This window comes from Pongo pygmaeus, chromosome 6 (assembly GCF_028885625.2).
Source record: "Pongo pygmaeus isolate AG05252 chromosome 6, NHGRI_mPonPyg2-v2.0_pri, whole genome shotgun sequence".
NCBI lineage: Eukaryota > Metazoa > Chordata > Mammalia > Primates > Hominidae > Pongo > Pongo pygmaeus.
Genome location: NC_072379.2, coordinates 53,339,525 through 53,360,646, shown reverse-complemented (window position 1 = coordinate 53,360,646; position 21,122 = coordinate 53,339,525). Strand labels below are relative to the sequence as shown.

General features: G+C 39.6%; 1 protein-coding gene across 5 annotated transcripts in view; it reads left to right on the top strand.

Annotated features, from left to right (window-relative positions):
• Positions 1-21,122, top strand: part of BBS9 (Bardet-Biedl syndrome 9) — a 489,686-nt gene that overhangs the window by 6,290 nt on the left and 462,274 nt on the right. For all 5 annotated transcript variants that reach the window (XM_054495852.2, XM_054495851.2, XM_054495850.2 and 2 more), the window contains exons 2-4: positions 11,475-11,597; positions 17,935-18,085; positions 20,870-20,934. In XM_054495852.2, coding sequence (XP_054351827.1) covers positions 11,486-11,597; positions 17,935-18,085; positions 20,870-20,934 — 328 coding nt within the window. In that variant the 5' untranslated portion in view covers positions 11,475-11,485. The remainder of the gene's footprint in view (positions 1-11,474; positions 11,598-17,934; positions 18,086-20,869; positions 20,935-21,122) is intronic.

Sequence of the window (21,122 nt, the reverse complement as noted above, 5' to 3'; positions counted from 1 at the left end):
CTCTTCTCAAACTCTCAGGCTTAAGCAGTTTGCTTGCCTCAGCCTCCCAAAGTGTTGGGATTACAGGCGTCAGCCACTGCACCTGGCTTTATTTATTTATTTTGAGACAGGGTCTTGCTCTGTCATCCAGGCTGGAGTGCAGTGGTGCAACTGCAGCCTCAGCCTTCCAGTGTCAAGCAATTCTCCCACCTCAGCCTCCCCAGTAGCTGGGACTACAGGCACACACCACTGCACCTGGCTAATTTTTATATTTTTTGTAGTGATGGGGTCTCATCATGTTGCATAGGCTGGTCTCAGACTCCTGGCTCAAGCAGTCCTCCTGCCTTGGCCTCTCAAAGTATTGGAATTACAGGCATTAGCCACCATGCCTTGCCTTTATTTACTTTTTATTGCTCACGTTTCTAGTGTCAAATCTAAGAATCTATTGCCAAATCTGAGGTCATAAAGGTTTACTTATATAGTCTTCTAAGAGTTTCAAGAGTTTATAGTTTTAGCTATACATTAGCTTATACTTAGATCTTTGACGTATTTTGAGTTAATTTTAAAAATATTATTTGAGGTAAGTATCCGATTTCATTCTTTTGCATGTCACTATTCGGTCATCTTAGACCCATTTGTTGCAATTACTCGTTGAATGATCTTGGCACCTTTGTTGAAAATCAGTTGATCATAGTTGTATGGGTTTATTTCTGGACTCTCAGTATTTTCCATTTATCTTTATGTCTATCCTTATGCTAGTGCCATACTGGCTTAATTATTGTTGCTTTAGTAAGTTTTGATATGGGGAAGTGTGAGTTCTCTACCTTTGTTCTTTTTTAATTTTAAGATTGTTTTTGCTATTCTGGGTCCCTGGAAATTCCATACAAATTTTAGAATAACCTTGTTGATTTCTACAGAGAAGCCATCTGGGAATCTGATAGGGATTGCATTGAATCTGTAGATTGATTTGGGAAGTAATGCCATCCTAACAATATTGAGTCTTCAGATCCATGAACATGGGATGTTTTCTATTTATTTAGATCTTCTTTAATTTCTATAACAATGTTTTCATGGTATAAGTTTTACACTCCTTTTGTTAAATTTATTCCTAAGTATTCTTTTTTTTTTGTTTGTTTTTTGAGATGGGATCTTGTTCTGTTGCCCAGGCTGGAGTGTAGTGGTGTGATCACAGCTCACTGTAATCTTGAACTCCTGAGCTGAAGTGATTCTCTTGCCTCAGCCTCCTGTGTAGCTAGTATTACAGGTGCGCACCAGCATACCTGGCTAACTTATGTATTTTACTCTTTTGGGTGCTATTGTAAATGCAATTATTTTTAAAATTTCATTTTGGATTGTTCATTGCAAGAATGTAGAAATATCATTGATATTTGTATATTTATTTTATATCCTGCAACCTTGCTTAACTCATTTATTAGTTCTAATAGTTTTTTCGTAAATTCCTTAGGATTTTCTATATACAAGGTTATGTCATCTGTGAGTAAAGATAGTTTTACTTCTTTTTTTCCAATTTGGAAGCCTTTTATTTCCTTTTCTTACCTAATTGCTGTAGTTGAGAGCATCCAGTATGATTTTGAATAGAAGTGGTGAATGCAGACATCCTTGTCTTGTGCCTGATCTTAGGAGGAAAGTGTTCAGTTTACACTATTAAGTATGATGTAAGCTGTGGATTTTGCATAGATGTCTTTTATCAGTGTGAGGAACCTTTTATTCCTAGTGTTTTGAGTGTTTTTTATAATGGAAGAGTTGGATTTATGGAGGTGATCAAGTGGCTTTTGATTTAGATTGTATTGATTTTACATTAACTCATTTCTGGATGTTAAGAATGCCTACCTTGCATTCCTCAGGTAACTCCATTTAGTCATGTTATATAATACTTTTTATATATTATTGGATTCAGTTAGCTAGTAGTATTTTGTTGAGGATTTTTGCATCCATATGCATAAGGGATATTGGTCTGTTGTTTTCTTGTGATGTGTTTGGTTTTGGCTAAGGGTAACTAGATTTATAAAATGAGGTGGGAAGTATTCTCTCCTTTTTTATTTTTTGGAGTGGTTTTTGAAGAATTGGTATAATTTTGATTTAATTGTTTAGTAGAGTCCACCAGTGGATCTGTCTTGGCCTGGCCTTTTCTTTGTGGATAGTTTTTTGATTACTAATTCAATTTCTTTAGTTATTATGGATCTATTTAGATTTTTTATTTCTTCTTGAGTCAGCAGAGGGTCTCCTCTGTTCTTGGGTATACCAGTGGATTATACCCAAGCCCTCAGCTCCTCCTGGGTGTCTTTCCTGTGCTGTCGGCGCCCGGAGTCCGGAGGGGACTGAAGTGTTAGGGGACTGGTGTATCAGCACTGCCCTGAGCGCACACACACCTGGCCGGGTTGCGACAGCACCTGGGCTCGGCTTCAACTTTGGTTCGAAATCGGAGTGGGCACTGGGAGTTGGGAGAGGCCAGGGAGCGGGAGTGGGCACTTCCAAACTGCAGGGGCAGGGGTGCTTCCCGGGCCCCTGACAGTGCAGGGATGCCTGGGTCTGGAGCTGTGATTGGGTAGCTGCAGATGTGCCCAGGAGCGCAGGGCTCCTGGCCCTCCAACCTGGTAGGGGGCGGGGCTCCTGCCTGTTCCCAGCCCCTGCTGGCTCCACAGAGTGGGCAGGCCCTGCCATGCCTCCCCCGCTGCAGCCAGTGTCTTTGCCGTGGCTGCCATCACTGCTGCCTAAGTTGTCTTTTGAAATCCACCCATTTTTTATCAAAGGAAATTAGTGGTATCCCAACTTTGTACTGATGAGAGTTTGTGGTTTCTTAATTTCTTGGGAGTGGGCGGTGCTCCTTCTCTGCATCTACCTTTGAAACTGGAGAGACGCACTTGGGAAACAAATGATGACTATTGATTATCAGCCCAAATTGTTTTTTTTTCTATTGTTCATTAATTCTTTAAAGATGTAAGTCCTTATTGTTCAATAAATTATTGTCTACAATGGTGCATGATACCACTTCGGACACTGGGAGAACAAACATACAAGATGTTTATGTAATGGAATTTATGAAATTCTGCTATGCATGACCTTATGTTTGCCCTGGAATGAAAGTCATTGTTGTTGCTCTGAAATATTGTTGTTCTGAAATAATTAAGGTAGCTATGGTCTTGTGAGGAAGAGCCATTTGTTGGACGTAGGTTTAAAAATTAGCCCTTCCTCCACAGTCTTTAAAGATTAAAATAAAGCAAACAAACAACAAAAAAATCCTTCTATCCACGTGCTTTTTCAGTTTTTTGATATTAAATTGCAGATTATTGGCAGCTTAATGAGACAGGGGTCTAGAGACGAGGGAGAGAGTATGCAGAAGCAAGGTCCTGCTGTGTGAGGTATGGGAATCATGTAACTTATCTGGGCCTCTCCTATAAAATGAGAGGACCAGCTGATTGATGGATACTTTCCAGCTGTTTTAGGTCTTTGATTTGAAAAATGATTTTTTTAAGCCCTCAAAAGGTAACTGATGGCAGAGGTCCTCTGAAAAAGAAGGGGAAAACTGGAGCTCTGCTGTAAGAAAATATCCACTTAGACAATCAGGTATCAGTTACATCAGTGCCTCTTCAACCTTAAGGTGCATGTGATTCACCTGGAGATACTCTTTGGGGAGGATGAGATTCAACATTACTCATAAGCTTTTGAGTGATACAGATGCTGCTGATCCAGGGATTATACCTGGAGTAGTCAGGGACCAAACTCTGTGAAAAGGGAGATTTCAGGAGCTAACAAAGTGGTGGGTGAATAAGGAAAAATTGATAGAGCAGGAGAAACAATAATGATATATTTTTTTTAAGAGACAGGGTCTGGCTTTGTTGCCCAGGCTGGAGTGCAGGGGTGCAATCATGGCTCACTGTAGCCTCAACTCCTGGGCTCAAGTGGGAGACTGGCTAATATTTTTTTTTGGGTGGTGGGGAGAGATGGGGTCTTGCTGTGTTGCCCAGGCTCGTCTCAAACTCCTGGCCTGAACCGATTCTCCTGCCTTGGCCTCTCAAAGTGCTGGCATTACAGACATGAACCACTGTGCCTTGCGAAGGATTTAAATGATGCCTTTGTTATTTTGTCAGTACAGGTAGATTTCTAATTTTCGGTTAGAAGTTAATGAGAAATGAGGCCGGGTGTGGTGGCTCATGCCTGTAATCCCAGCACTTTGGGAGGCTGAGGTCGGCGTATCACCTAAATTCAGGAGTTCAAGACCAGCCTGACCAACATGGAGAAACCCCGTCTCTACTAAAAATACAAAATTAGCTGGGCATGGTGGCGCATGCCTGTAATACCAGCTATTCAGGAGGCTGAGGCAGGAGAATTGCTTGAACCCGGGAGGTGGAGGTTGCGATGAGCCGAGATTGTGCCATCGCACTCCGGCCTGGGCAACAAGAGTGAAACTCTGTCTCAAAAACAAAAACAAAAAACAAAACAAAACAAAAAAACAAGTTAACGAGAAATGAATGTCTTCTATAGGCATTCCTATTTGTAGACATTGTTGGAAAGTTCTTTCATATTGGAGGATTTTTTTGATTCTTTTTTTGTCTTTTTTATTTTAACAGCCCACTAGATCATATTATTGGAGGATTTTTTTTGTATTCATTTTAGCAAGCTGAAAAAATTTATTGACTAACAGGTTTTTAAGGCCATTTTCATAGGATAGCTACTTTGACTTGATGCAGTATTTATATTCAAACTCCAGCTTTGTCTCTTGTGGTCACTTATCTGAGGATTTTGACTTTTTAAAAATGTATCATTCATTATCATTGACAGAAAAATCTCTTCTTTTTCTCCCTTACTTGGTTTAGTATGTTCTCTAGGCAGGCCCCATGAAGTTTTCTTTTCTACCTGTGTTAGGCAAAGGTAAGACCCCCTTTGAGTGTTGTATAGTTCTTCCTTTCTTATTTTCTGTCCTTGAGACTTTTGAACCGGCTGATGCAGGAGTGAGCAGAGGATCACTTACTCTTTGGTTGGTTACTACTAATTTCTGTCCTTAGCTATGTCTCCACATGGAGCTTATGCCTCCAAGTCTTCATGCTTTATGGTGTATCAGGAGCACTTGATACAGCTGGTCACTCCCTTTTTCTAGATACATTTTTTTTTCACTTCCTTTGAGATAACTCACTTCTGGCTTTGTTTTGATCTCAGTTAATGCCCCTGTTAAGCTTCTGGTGGATTCCTCTTCTTCTTCTTCTTTTTTTTGGAGATGGAGTCTCACTCTGTCACCTAGGCTAAAGTGCAGTGGCGTGATCTTGGCTCACTGCAAGCTCCACCTCCTGGTTCATGCCGTTCTCCTGCCTCAGCCTCCCGAGTAACTGGGACTACAGGCACCTGCCACCACACCCGGCTAATTTTTTGTATTTTTAGTAGAGATGGGGTTTCACCACGTTAGCCAGGATGGTCTCAATCTCCTGACCTCGTGATCCGCCCGCCTCGGCCTCCCAAAGTGCTGGGATTACAGGCGTGAGCCACCGCACCTGGCCGGATTCCTCTTCTTCTTAACCTCTGTACCACTCCTTTGTCTTCTAAGTTTGTGACTGGTTTTCTCCAGATTTCTCATCATGCACCATTACCCTTTCCTGATTATGCTTTTCATCCTTTTATCGTAGCCATCCTTCATAGCCATGAAGATGACTATGCTGTGTCCTGTGAGTCCTCCTAGGGAATCATTGGCATTTCAAGTGTGAATTTGGGTAATATTTTGCTCTGAGCTGCAAGTGAATGATGTATCCTCATTCTCATAGTCCAGTAATATGGCATATTACAATTCTCCTAGGTACTTGGCATATATAGTGAGAATATATGGGATTTATTGAATACTGTTACTTTCCTCTCAAAAATCCAATGAAAGTATAATACAGATGATTATTATGTTTTTTGAATGCTTGCTACCAGATTTGAAATTTAGTAATTTGACAATTTGTATGGTTATATAATGTCATTAGTAATAACAAATGGTGCAAATATTTTTCAGAAAGTCTCCCACATATTTTGAAACTCATGATAAATTTGTTTACCTGTTAGATATTTGTTCACTTCCATCAACTTCCAGTGTTTATCTAATTTCTTTCTTAGCATAAAGAGAGGACTATGGATGGAGTTTTCTTTCTTTTTTCTCCTGGTATTTGTTTTTTTAAACTAATCATTTTGAAGTAATTTTAGACTCACTTAGAAGTTGCAAAAATAATGGTTTCCCAATGAAAACAGTACAATGATCAAAACCATCAAATCTGTTTTTTTTGTAGAGACTGGGTCTCTGTTACATAGGCTGGAGTGCTGTGTCTTGATCAAAGCTCACTGCAGGCCGGCATGGTGGTTCACGCCTGTAATTCCACCACTTTGGGAGGCCGAGGTGGGTGGATTGCTTGAGGTCAGGAGTTGGAGACCATCCTGGTCAACATGGGGAAACTCCGTCTCTACTAAAATACAAAAATTAGCTGGGCATGTTGGCAGGTGTCTGTAATCCCAGCTACTTGGGAGGCTGAGGCAGGAGATCGCCTGAATTTGGGAGGTAGAGGTTGCAGTGAGTTGGGATTGTGCCACTACACTCCAGCCTGGGTGACAGAGCAAGACTCCGTTCCTCACCACCCAAAAAAGCTCACTGCAGCCTCACACTCCTGGGCTCAATTGATCCTCTCACCTCAGACTCCTGACAGTAGTTGGGATTACAGGCATGGACCACTATGCCCATCTAATTTTTTTATTTTTTGTAGAGATGGGGTCTCCCTATAGTTGCCCAGGCTAATTATAGATGTTAGCCACCGTGCCCAGCCCACCATTAAATTGATGTTAGTATAATACTAAAGTTAAACTATAGATTTGATTTGGATTTTACCAGGTTTTATGTTAGATGCACTTTTTTTTTTGTAGATAGTTCTAAAAAATTAATCCCAAAGAAAGTACCTTTTATTATTAGCTCCTTATAGTTACACCCTCCTGTAAACCTAGCAACCACCTATCTGTTCTACATTAGTATGATTTTGTCATTTTGAGAGTTAGAAATGTAATTATTTAATATTTTACCTTTTTGGATTTTTTTTTCATTCAGCATAATGCTCTTGAAATCTATCCAAGTTGCATGTGCCAGTTATGTTTTAAATTCTCTTTTTTTTTCGACATGGAGTCTTGCTCTTTCGCCCAGGCCGGACTGCAGTGGCGCTATCACGGCTCACTGCAAGCTCCGCTTCCTGGGTTCACGCCATTCTCCTGCCTCAGCCTCCCAAGTAACTGGGACTACAGGCACCCGCCACTGCGCCTGGCTAATTTTTTGTATTCTTAGTAGAGATGGGGTTTCACCGTGTTAGCCAAAATGGTTTTGATCTCCTGACCTCGTGATCCGCCTGCCTCGGCCTCCCAAAGTGCTGGGATTACAGGCGTGAGCCTCCGCACCTGGCCTAAATTCTTAAGTTATATTGGTATGGTGTAGATGTACCATAGTGTGTTTAACCAGAACACTGAGTTTTTTTCTTTAATGTAAGTTTAAAACATCATAAAAGGGGATCAAAACCAGAGCAATGGCTAACACTTATTGAGTGCTTATTATGTGCCAGGTATTGTACTAAGTGGTCTACTGTATTCCTTTTTGTAAAAAACTAAAACTGTATATTTTTTATTTTTAATTGTGGTAAAATACATGTAACATAAAATTGAACATCTAACCATTTTTAACTATATAGTTCAGTAATGGTAAGTAAATTGACATTATTGTGCAACCAATCTCCAGAACTCATCTTGCGAAGTCAACACTATATACCTATTAACAGTTCTCCTTTCTCCCTAGCCCCTGACAATCACCATTCTTAATGTTTCTGTGACTATTCTAGGTACCTCACATAAGTGGAATGATATGGTATCTGTCTTTTTGTGACTGGCTTATTTTACTTAACATAATGTCCTCAAGGTTCATCTACATAGCAGATGTCAGAATTTCCTTCCTTTTTAAGGCTGCATAATATTCCATTGTATGGGTATACCACATTTTCTTTATCCATTTATCCATTGATGGATGTTTAGGTTGGTTCTGCCTCTTGGTTATTGTGAATTATGATACAGTAAATCCGTGTGTAAAAATATCTCTCTGAGATTCTGTCTTTAGTTCTTTTGGCTATCCACCAAGAAGTGGGATGGCTGGATCAAAACTTCTATGTTTAATTTTTTTTTTTTTTTGAGACAGAGTCTCGCTCTGTCACCCAGGCAGGAGTGCAGTGGTGCGATCACTGCAACCTCCGCCTCCCAGGTTCATGGCATTCTCTTGCCTCAGCCTCCCAAGTAGCTGGAACTACAGGCGCCTGCCACCACACCTGGCTAAGTTTTTATATTTTTAGTAGAGACGGGGTATCACTGTGTTAGCCAGGATGATCTCGATCTCCTGACCTCATGATCCACCCACCTTGGCATCCCAAAGTGCTGGGATTACAGGCCTGAGCCACTGTGCCCGGCCCTATGTTTAATTTTTTGTGGGACCTACCCACTGTTTTCCATAGTAGCTACACCATTTTATATTCCCACCAACAGTGTACAGAGGTTCCAATCTCTCCATGTCCTTGCCAACACTTGTTATTTTCTGTTTTTTTCTTCTTGCAATCATCATTCTTAGGTTGAATATATATATATTTTTTGATAATGGATGTGAGGTGATATTGTTTTGATATGCAAATCAAAAATTTTGCACTAATTTTCAGTTCAAAATTAGTGATTTTGAGCATCTTTTCATATGCTTCTTGACCATTTGTATATCTTTTTTGTTGCTGTTTGAGACAGAGCCTCACTCTGTAACCCAGGCTGGAGTACAGTGGCATGACCTTGGCTCACTGCAACCTCCGCCTCCTGGGTTCAAGCAATTCTTTTGCCTCAGCCTCCTGAGTGGCTGGGATTACAGGTGCCCACTACCATGCCTGGCTAATTTTTGTATTTTAGTAGAGATGAGGTTTCACCATGTTGGCCAGGCTGGTCTTGAACTCCTGGCCCCAAGTGATCCTCCTGCCTCTGCCTCCCAAGATGCTGGGATTACAAGTATGAGCCACCGCACCCAGCTCATTTGTGTATCTTCTTTGGAGAAGTGTCTATTCAGGTTCTTTTACCCATTTTTTAATGGGATGGTTTGTTTTTGTTGTTGTTGTTTAGTTGTAGGAGTTCTTTATGTATCCTGGATATTAATTCCTTATCATATATATGACTTGCACATATTTTTTCCAGTTCTGTAGGAAACTACATTCTTATTTAATCATCACAACACCACTCTTACCTTTATTTTGTAAATGAGAAAGCTGAAGTACAGAGATGTTCAGTAACTTTTAGTAACCTTCCACTGGTTGCATGGTTAATATGTGGTGGAGCAGGAATTCAAACTCACACAGGTTGCCTCTAGAGGCTATACTTTCCCACCACATTATTTACAGCCAATTTCTTGGCCAACTTTGTATAAAAACAAGTGACCTTGGTTTCTATGATTAGCTCATGTGGAATGCTTACTTTCAGAGGCAGGTTGGTCTACATTTTAAAAAAGTAGAGCTGATCCTCATTATTGGCAGACTCTGTATCATTCGTGAATTTGCCTACTTGCTAAAATTTATTTGTAACCCCCAAATCAGTGCTCACAATGCTTTTGTGGTCATTTGTGATCAAGTGCAAAGGAGTAAAAATTGAGTCACCTGATGCACATGTTCCCAGCTGATGTTAAACAACTGCTTTCTTGTTTCAGTTCTCATACTGTAAACAAGTGTCCTTTCATGGTCTACAGTATTTAGTGTCATGTTTTCTCCCACATTTTGGTAGGTTCTTTTTGGAGGGGGGTGTGGTGTTTTCACTGTTTAAAATGGTCTGCAAATGTAATACTGAAGTGCTGTCTAATGTTCCTAAATGCAAGAAGGCTGTGATGTATCTTGTGGAGAACAGACAGATGGTCCCTGACTTACAATGGTTTGACTTATGATTTTTCAACTTTAGGATGTTGTGGGAGTGATACACATTCAATAGAAACCATACTTCAAATTTTGAATTTTGATCTTTTCCCTGGTATATTAAATGCATTTTTGACTTAAAATATTTTCAATTTATGATGGATCTATTGAGATGTAATCCCATCATAAATTGAAAAGCATCTGTACATGCAATTAGATAAGGTTAGTTCAGACTGAGTTCTAGTGCTGGTGGGCATGATTCCCATAGTAATGAATCAGCAATACATATTAAATAAGGTATCTTTAAATAGAAACACACAAAAAACTACATTATATATTGATTGGTTGAAGAAAATGTTGTTACTAGAAGCTTGCAGGAATCTATCTAACCCTGTGTTTCTCCTAGGAGCAATGGCTCAGTATTTGCTAATTCATTGTTTACGGTGGCCTTATACAACATAACTTTTGTGAATAAGCAGAATTGACTGCATTTCCTGACTACCATTTAAATCAGTGTAACATGAAGGAAAACCTCATTTATGTTAAATACATGAAGGAAAACCTCATTTATGTTAAATAAATGAACTGTTGTAGAGTTCCAGGGCATGTGATGCTGTGTTGTAATTCACAAGTGCTTTCACATCTGCCATATCAGCAACTCAGTGGTAGGTAGGGCTGGTATATGCTCATTCTAGATAAGAAATCAAAGTAAGGAGAGGTTGTGTGGGTTGCCCAAGGACACACAGATAGTTAGTGGTATAAATGGTCCCGCAGCCCAATTTTCCTGCTTCTTTTTTTGGTGTGAATTTCCCTCTTCTATCTTGCCTTTCTATAACTAACATAGCAAGAGGAAGTGAATGCTTTTTGAGTACCTATAGCATACCAGTTCCAGGGCTAGTCACTAATGCATTTGATCTCATTTGTCTCAGCAACTCTTTGTAATAGGAGATGCAGTTGGCCCTCCATGTCCCCGGGTTTCACATCCATGGATTCAACCAACTGCAGATTGAAACCTATGGATATGGAAGGTTTCATATCTAGGTCATTATATATAATAGGTCATTTTATATATATATATATATGTGTCATTATATATAATAAGGGACTTGAGTATCTGGGGATTTTTCATCTGTGAGGTCTTGGAACCAATCTTCCACAGGTACAAAGGGCCAACTCTAGTGCAGTCTCGCCAATGACTAGATTGAAAGGAAGTTAGGTATTTCACTGAAGACTTACATGTTAAATAGTGCTGATGGAATTTGAATCTTGATCTTCCAAAGAATATGTTCTTTTGTTATTTTCTGCAGTTCTCTCTTAAATGTTTCAGAAGAGAGAATTAGCACAACATAAATGTATAATTTCTCAGTGCAATTTACTAACGGTGTTGCAAAATATCTGATTAATGCTTCCAGCCATTTGGATTTGTGGTTTCATATATGTGTACAAAATATTAAAAAGTTAATATAGAAATGTTCTTCTCAGATCTGTCCAAGTTTAATTTGCTATGCCTTAAGACATAATTATTAGTTCATAGTGTGAAGTGGATTATTATAAATGTTTTCTTTTTAGTGTGAAAGAAAATGTCTTTATTTAAAGCCCGTGATTGGTGGTCTACTATTCTGGGAGATAAAGAAGAATTTGATCAAGGCTGTTTGTGTCTGGCTAATGTTGACAATAGTGGAAATGGACAAGGTAAGCAACTTACAACCATACATCTTGGATCAAAGTTTTAAAGAGATCAAATAAGGCCGGGCACGGTGGCCGACTGCTGTAATCTCAGCACTTCTGGGAGGCCGAGGTGGGCAGATCACAAGGTCGAGAGTTCGAGACCAGCCTGGCCAACATGGTGAAACCCTGTCTCTACTAAAAATACAAAATTAGCTGGGCTTGGTGGCGGGCATCTGTAATCCCAGCTACTTGGGAGGCTGAGGCAGGAGAATCGCTTGAACCCAGAAGGCAGAGCTTGCGGTGAGCTGAGATAGTGCCACTACACTCCAACCTGGGCAACAGAGCAAGGCTCCATCTCAAAAAAAAAAAAAAAAAATGACTTGCTTTTCAAAATGTGTATTTTTAGAACTTAATTGAACTATCATAATTGTACCTAATTTTGAAGGTAGTTTTTTTTATAAGTAATATTTAGGTATCAGACTGATAACTATAGTCTTTCTGTTTTGTTTATGTTCTGGTTTGTACTGATTCTGTCATATTGTTTGCTGGAATTTAGTAAAAATTATATGACATCACTTCATTTGTATCAAAATTTGGTCTTGTAGAGGAGAGTTAGTAAAATATTTTGAATTTTGAAAAATTTCCTTTTGTAGAAATTCTTTACAAGAAAAATAAATTTTTTATTAGACCTGGAAACCATTCATACCATAATGAAATTACACTAGCTCTATTTGGTGGTAGAAAACAATTGTTAAATCCTTGCTTTCATTATCATATTATAATACTAAAACCTACATTCTAGCTTATTCTTATGCGTCTTCATGTTTTTTAAGTGACCTTTAAAGCAGTTTAATTCTGTATTATTGTATCATTGCTATTTGAAATTTGTATTTGGTTTATAGTCATGGGCTTTTTTTTTTGGTAATCTAGATAGTCATTAGCCTCTTAAAAAGAAAACTTATTATAACTATTCTTTTGTTTACTGCATATAAATATTATCCCCTTACATTTTTTAAAAATTGTTTTTCTTGCCTATAATTAAAACAGTGGGATCTGCAGGAAAATGTGAAAGGAGAAAATTGTATTGGTAAAGCAGAAGAGTGGGAGTACTAAACTGCACAGAGCACCTACTAAGTTGTTTTGAAGGAAAATTTGGTCCCTGATTTTCCACCGATAGGAGATGGGAAGGCCTTCTATTCAGAGGGCACTGGGAGGTTCCTCAACCCTGCCTCTGCCGCCGCTATTTGTTAAAGCATGTGATTCCCCAGTTATTTGGCCATGTAAGAGTCATGCCACAGAAATACCTGCCAGAGAGAACAATTTCAAACCCACTTCTGCCTAAACTTTCTAAAGTTCAGCTTGGTTGGAAACTATACTTATTGATTATCTGAATAACATACTGTTCACTCATTCATTTCTATTAGAGCTCCTTACTGGGGTGCCACCAGTAGGTTACGAATATGCTGAGATACTGCTTCCCTTACAGTTTGTGGTGAGCCGTGAGCAGCTTCCTCTGTTTTCCGAAGCTTGCTATACAAAAATCATTACATATGTGTGTTCCACATAGACAACACTGATCATTGTGTTCCAAAGCCTGGATACCTGTGTCATAATATCGTGGGGTGATTATTATATATGGAGATTTTCTATCCCAGACACATGAGATGCTATAAGATTGTATTCTCCAGGGGTAGGTGGGGTGGTGTGACTTAGGTTTCCTAATTTTCGATAAGCTCCAAAATTGAATGCTGGCATTCTCAAGTTTGAGAATTATTTTTGTTGATCTTATAGAATGGAAAGTTAACAAGAGCAGTTTTGGATATGGTCTGTTTAAGATAGAAATGTCTAGTGTACAGAATAGAGAGAGATTTGGGGATGAACAATATGGTGTTTATATTTGGAGCTCTGAGAACAGGTGAAAATGCACAGGGAGAGAAGTTGGAATAAGAGGGGAGGAGGTGTAGGACTGTAACCTGGAGAATATGAGGATCAACGGGGGAAGTGTGGGAAGAGTAATAGATTCTGAAAAGAGCAGGCAGAGAGGCAGGAAAACTAATTAGGCTGGTACCTGGGAAGCAGTGCAGTGGTGCGATCTTGGCTCACTGCAACCTCCACCTCCCGGGTTCAAGCAATTCTCATGCCTTAGCCTCCCAAGTAGCTGGGATTACAGGTGCCTGCCACCACACCCAGCTAATTTTTGTATTTTTAGTAGAGACAAGGTTTTGCCATGTTGGCCAGGCTGGTCTCGAACTCCTGACCTTGGGTGATCCACCTGCTTCGGCCTCCCAAAGTGCTGGGATTACAGGCATGAGCCACTGCACCTAGCCTTTTTTTTTTTTTTAGTGGAGCCAGGGTCTTGCTCTGCTGCCCAGGATGGAGTGCAGTGGCGTGATCATGGCTCACTGCAGCGTCAGCCTCCCAGGTGTGCCCCACCATGCCTGGCTAATTTTTATTTTTTTTGTACAGACAGTGTCTCCTTGTGTTGCCCAGGCTGGTCTTGAACTTCCTGGGCTCAAGTGATCCTCCTGCCTTGGCCTCCCAAAGTGCTGGGGTTATTGGCGTGAGCCACCGAGCCTGGCCTAAAAGTTTTCATGCTCTTTAGCAGCAAGTGGTTCATTAGTGTCCATGACAAGAGTGGATGCGTGGGCACAATGGTAATGAGATCTAGATTTGCAATGTGTGAATGGGGAGTGAGTGGGAGGTGGGGAGACTATTTATGGCTCTTTAAAGAAACTTAGCTGTGAATCGAAGAAGGGAGGATGATGATTTGGAGGCCATGTAGGGTCAAGGGAAGTGGGAAAAATTCAATGTGTAGAATAGAGGCTTTCATTGATGGAGCAGGGACCCAGAGAGGACAGTCAGAGATGAGATCAGGTGTGCAGATGGAAGGATTAACCTTGCACAGATGTGGAAACTTTTTTCCACAGTGCCAGAGGAAAGAAGGTAAGAATGTATGCAGATGTACAGAAATTTGCAGGTCAACTTGGGAAGTTGAAACAGTAATGTCAGTTGACCTCTACTTTTTTTTAGGTGATCAGACAGTGAGAGAAGAGTTATTGGGATCCTGAAATTCTTTAGAAGCAGCCGAGTAAAACACAGAAGGATTCCTTGTTAATCTTGATAGTACAATTGAAATTGAACACCCCATGCATTTAAAGTGGTACTTACTTTCCTAATTCTCTTAACTCAAGATTCAGACTCTTGAGAGAGATAGTGAGAATGAGGGAGAGAGAGAGGATCTGAATAATACCATTTAGATTACATGCCAACCTGTGGCCTGGAGGGAAAGTTTATTACTAGAATTGGAGTAGAAAGCAAGTAAGACTGACTAATGGCTTTTCATTTAATGCCTGCATGTTCATTAATTCCTGGGGAATCCCATATTTAATTGTAGCTTGAAACCTGTGAGAATCAGACTTATCTGAGATCTGGTTACTATAATAGTCCTGCAAAGTATTTTAATAATCGTACATATACATTTTGTTTCAGTGGGTTAGCTTGCTACCATGTGGACTTGGCCATCCTGACCTCCTCTTATCCCTGAAGATAGGGCTATATTGACCTATCCATGAATCTTGGTTATTTAGAGTAAAAGTGGGGATTTAGGGCATGACAGGATACTTGGGAAGCTCAGCGGGGAATGTTTTAGGAAGGTTTAAAGGTTTAAGTCTTCTCCAACCCTTCTGGACTCCATTATAACAGTATAATTCCATTCTTCCTGATCAGTGCCTTTACTTTTACTTAAGAAGGCTGGAGAGATTTGTCAAGTCATTTGTTATTGTAATTTAAAACTTAAAGAATCAGTCTCTGAATTAGCTTCTCAGTGGTTAAGCCTCACTATCTGAGTAGTAAGTGGTGAGAAATGTTTCTGCAGAGTACCAAAGACCTTGAGTTTATTCTTTAACCTTAGATGACAATTTTGAGATTTAAACCTATCATTCTTTTATTTTAAATTATCCAATTTAATTTAAATAAAGGTATCTTCGATAAAGCTATCTTACATGTGGTTTGGTGTTCCTCCTTGTTCAGCTGGCCTATGGCAGCAGCTGTCTAGTCTACTAGAGTTTCACCTGCAATGGGCACAGGGTCCCAGATGACTAGAGATGATAACTTGATTAATTGTTCTGTTACAATGTAAAGTGATACTTAACCCCACCTAGAACATGAATGGGAGTGTTCTGTGAAAGGGCATATACGCAAAGTGGCCCCCAAATACTGAAGGAGCCGAGAACCAAAGATTGAGGCAGACAAATCCAGTTCGTCAGTATACAGTGATTTATTAGGTGAACTTATGGGCAGAAATGTCCTGGGCAGTTGCAAGACAGGTAGCTCTCCACACCACAATCCCCAGACCCAGGGCTTGTATCTTGGGGAAAAAAAGTATACATGCTCTGGAAAGAATGTGTAGGTGGCTATGAGTGTCACAGCCTATGATGTATGCAGCAACATCAAGTGCTGTTTTGGAGGAAAGGCAAAACTTACAATGAATAGATGTTTCTGCATAAAGAGTAATACATCAACTAGAGATCTTGGAGGAGTTCTTGGACTTGAATTTAGTCAAGAGTCACATGGCAGATTAGCATTTAAAATAAAGTTACTCTTGTCCCCAAAAGGAGTCTTACTGTTTTGTACCCCATTTCAGGTCAAGAACCAATTCCCATACTTTGGATGCCAAGGCAGGTGGATTGCTTGAGTCCAGAAGTTTGAGACCAGCCCAGACAACATGGCAAAACCACATCCCTACAAAAAATACAAAAATTAGCTGGGCATGAAGGCACATGCCTGTATTCCCAGCCATTCAGGAGGCTGAGGTGGGAGGATCAATTGAGCCTGGGAGGTTGAGGCTGCAACAAGCTGTGATTGCATCACTGTACTCAAGCCTGGGCAACAGAGTGAGACCCTGCCTCAAAGGAAAAAAAAAAAAAAAAAAAGAAGAACCAATTCCAAAAATGCATGCATGTTTTCATGCCTGCAGTTTATTTTCTAGTACTCATTTCTATATCAGTTATCTTTTTTTTGGCCACAAGTGACAGGAACTGATAAATTTAAGTACAGAAGGTACTGAAATGAATGTAAGATAGCTTTCCCAATGCAGGCAGAGTTGAACTGAACAAGCCTTTAGTGGGGACAGGAATGGGCATGGCTCTAGAGACCTTGTAAGCCTCCGGTATTGAAGTTCCCAGGATTATACCTCTCTCACAGGGTTATTATGAGGAATTTTTTTTTTCTTGAGATGGAGTCTCGCTGTGTCACCCAGGCTAGAGTACAGTGGCACTGTCTCGGCTCAATGCAGCCTCCACTTCCCGGATTCCAGCAATTCTCCTGCCTCAGCCTCCTGGGTAGCTGGGATTACAGGCGTGCACCACTACACCTAGCTAATTTCTCCTATTTTTTGGAGAGACAGGGTTTCAACATGTTGGCCAGGCTGGTCTCGAACTCCTGATCTCAGGTGATCTGCCTGCCTCAGCTTCCCAAAGTGCTAGGATTACAGGCATGAGCCACTGCGCCCAGGCTTTTTTATTTTTTATTTTTTTCAGTGACAAGGTCTTGTTCTTTCGCCCAGGCTAGAGTACAGTGGCACGATTAGAGCTCACTGCATCCTTGAACTCCTTGGTTCAAGCAGTCCTTCCGCCTCAGCCTCCCAAGTAGCTGAGACTACAGGGGCATGCCACTGCACCCAGCTTTGCATGGCATTCCCTCCATGTCTCTGTTCTGTCCTCTTAAAGGACACTAATTGAGTTCGATCACACATCTAGTTAACTGGACCTCATTTTAACTTGATTACATGTGCAAAGACTCTGTTTCCAAATCAGGTCACATTCAGAGGTACCTGGGGTTATGACTTTAACATATCTTTTTTTGGGGGGACACAATTTAACTTACAACACCCATTCTATCATTTCCTCTGCTTGTACTTAAGATGAAACATTGCTAATCAAGGCACTCTATCTATTGACGACTCAGAATCCTTTTTAATACAGTGTTTTCGACAGCCACAAGCAGTTATAGAGTTGGCCTCTATGATGGAATCAGTTTACAACATTGTACTAGTCCTTTGATAAAGGGGCTTGCTTTGATTGAGTTAAATTATGACTTTGATACCAAATAAAGGTTTAGGAAAAAATGCAATATGTTAGTACATTTGACTGTAGGGATGTAAAGCTATTTATGAAAGCTGTGTGTTATTAAAATAAGTACTCTTTAATTACACCTTCTTTGACAGAGTGCCCTTTGTATATAAAGCAAGACTGATTCTTTTAATTTTTAGATTTCTCTTTTACACATTAGAAAGCTTATTTCCTAAGAGATTTGCTAATGTTTGTTTCTCCCTCTATCTTTTTTTTAAAAAAATTCTCTACAGATAAAGTAATTGTGGGTAGCTTTATGGGATACCTAAGGATCTTTAGCCCTCATCCTGCAAAAACAGGAGATGGAGCTCAAGCCGAAGATTTGCTTCTAGAAGTGGATCTACGAGATCCAGTACTTCAAGTGGAAGTAGGAAAGTTTGTTTCGTAAGTAAGCCCACTAATTCTGGTATTTTATTTGGCGTATGTCAATCCTTTACAGTGTCACTTTTGTGTATTCTTCAAAGAAGACTATCCATGAATTAAATATATTTTCTGGATATTGTCACCTAGGTGTTTCTCATGTATGGAATGCTTTTTATGTGGAAACTGTACATTTAAGATATAATAATTTAGGGCCTTTTAATAGTAATAGACTTAAGATGCCTGACATTATCAGAAGCTTAAAGACAAAGAGATAAGCTTTTGAAAATAACAAAATAAAGAAATAAATAAGAAGTATCTACTTATTTAAAGTTATATAAGTGTCCGTTTATAATTAGATGAAGTAGCAGATAACCATTACTTTTTGGTTCATACCTTTGAGGTTTTAAAATGAATACTTATTTGGGGTAGAGAGGCCCTATCGTTTCTTGAAAGAAGTCAGTTCAACCCACAAAGTAAGTCTTCCCCCTACAAGAGCTTTGTTTCAAAGTACTTTATTCTTAAATCTAATTTATTTTAGAAAACTGTTTATTAGTTTGAACTTTGGGTACTATGTCTGCTTTTTATTTACTGATGATATTGCTGATCCTCTTATTTTCATATACAAACTTTCTTAAAATTAAGCTTGTATTTCTTAATCATTTAAAAGTATGATGAACACTTATCAAGTAGCCAGAGTTGGTTTGCCTCCTCTTTTTGAGCTCCCTTTTGCCTTTTTAAATCTGGGCAGTGCCCTAAGCTCTGGACTTTGGCATTCTACATTTGTTTATCATAATTTATTGGCCCCAGGGGCCATTTAGTCATGGCCCTAACTCCTGCTTGAAAACCAAACAACCACTCATGAGTATTCACCCTCTTCTAGTGATATGTTTTATTCTGTTGGGAAGCTGTAGCTTAGATGCTTCAGGCTGGGATATGAGATGAGACTTTTATGCTTTGTGACAGGCTGGATTGGGGAGATTTTGTGACCGAAGTGGTTGGTAAATATCTACTCCATCTAAAAGCAGATGATGATTAGGTGCCCATCATGTACCTAGGACATATTAGGTGTGATGGATTTACAAAGTAAGGAGACAAAAGCATCCTTCCTGCTAAAAAGTGTTTTTACCTTACCATTAAAAAAGTGAAACATGGCCAATAATCATTCTGTATAGTAGTCCTTAAGTATAGCCCTCATCTATGTGATCACATTGGAAGGGGAGGAAGTTAACGTTAATAAGTAGATAGTATACTAGGCCTTTCTATGACATCATGCTCTTTTCCTGAGCATGGTGGAAAACTTGTTTTGAATGTCCAGGGTACATGGACAAAATTTCCAGAGGTGATACTGATTATGTGATAGTCATGTATATTTGCATTTTCTACTAGTAGAGCAAATGATGAGTATATATTAATTGTGACAATGTTTTGCAGATGTTATCTAATAAGATTCTTATTTGTAAATAAGATACTAACACTGAAAGTTTAAATGATCATACATATAGTAAGGTGCAGAGTCAGAACCCCCATCTAGGTCTGCAGACTTCGATTATAGTCCTTGCAGTTTAGAACAGAGTCTGTATCAGGGGTTGTACACTGGAGGCCTGCTTGTACATGTGAGCCTGCTCGGTATTTTATTTTGTTTTATTCTGAGGCGGAGTTTCACTCTCGTCGCCCAGACTAGAGTGCAATGGCATGATCTCAGCTTACTGCAACCTCCACCTCCCAGGTTCAAGCAATTCTCCTGCCTCAGCCTCCCAAGTAGCTGGGACTACAGGCACATGCCACCATGCCTGGCTAATTTTTGTATTTTTAGTAGAGACAGGGTTTCACCATGTTGGCAAGGCTGGTCTTGAACTTCTGATCTCAGGAGATCCACCGCCCCCCCCACCTCAGCCTCCCAAAGTGCTGGATTACAGGTGTGAGCCATTACACCTGGCCACCTGCTCAGTATTTTAAATTTAAAAGAGCTGTCAACATTTAAGAACCAAGAGATTTCACATAAAACCCACTGCTTTCTGGCTTTTCTTGAAAAATGTGGGGCTCTGGCCCCAAGCCCAGAACCAAGTAATAGCCACCTCCTTTAGTCTGGTTCAGTCTCCAGTTAATCACAGCCATTTACACTCTTTGCTCATTAACAACCCCTGGCTTGATCCTTGAAAACTGAATTTAGGATCTCTAGACTGTGCCATGTTACTGTTTCTGGAAACCACTTGAGATAGGCTGGGAATTGTTGTGGTGATATTGGTAGTTTATTTCTATTTGAGATTTAGTCCAAACAGAAATATTTTCAATACTTGTAATAAAATTTCAGATATGGAAGTGATATATGCTACTTGTAATAATGATTGGTGTTTTGTGGTGTTTTAACCTTTACAAGATGCTTTCACATTATTTTATTTCATTTCATTGAACCTCTTATTTTTCGTGAGAAATAGGCTCAGGGAGATTTTAGTGACTTGCCCAAAGTCACAGGTGAATTAGTCAGAAAGCCAGGACTTAGAACTTGGATTTCTTTATTGAAAGAAATAGCACTTAGGGAGGGACCTCAGATCTGACTTTTTCTTGGAAGCTCTGTTGGCTTCAATCTGAAGGCAGTGCCTTGAGGCAGAGTATTTGAGCCTCTGGGGTTGTCAGATTGGCTGTTTATTGTTATATTTATTTTTCAGTTTAGAATGTTATCTAATGAATTGTTTTGTTTACTCACAGTGGCTGTGGTTATGAGATCTTTTTGAAATTATTTTCCAACTTTTTGGTTACATCTAAAACTAATATTGGAAAACTTTAAAAAGTTTCTCTGTTTTTCAGAGGTACTGAAATGCTACATTTGGCTGTGTTACATTCTAGAAAACTTTGTGTCTACTCTGTCTCAGGTAAGAAACGTTTTTACCAATGTAGAATTTATATTACAAATTGGGCTTAATGTTATATGGAAATAGATATTCCCTAGTGCTGACTTGGTAGAGAACACAAAACATTTAGTTGAATGTTTTCTTGTCTTGGTTAACATTTTCCCATTTTTCATTTATTCTTTCAGATACTTAGGCTATTACATTTTCAT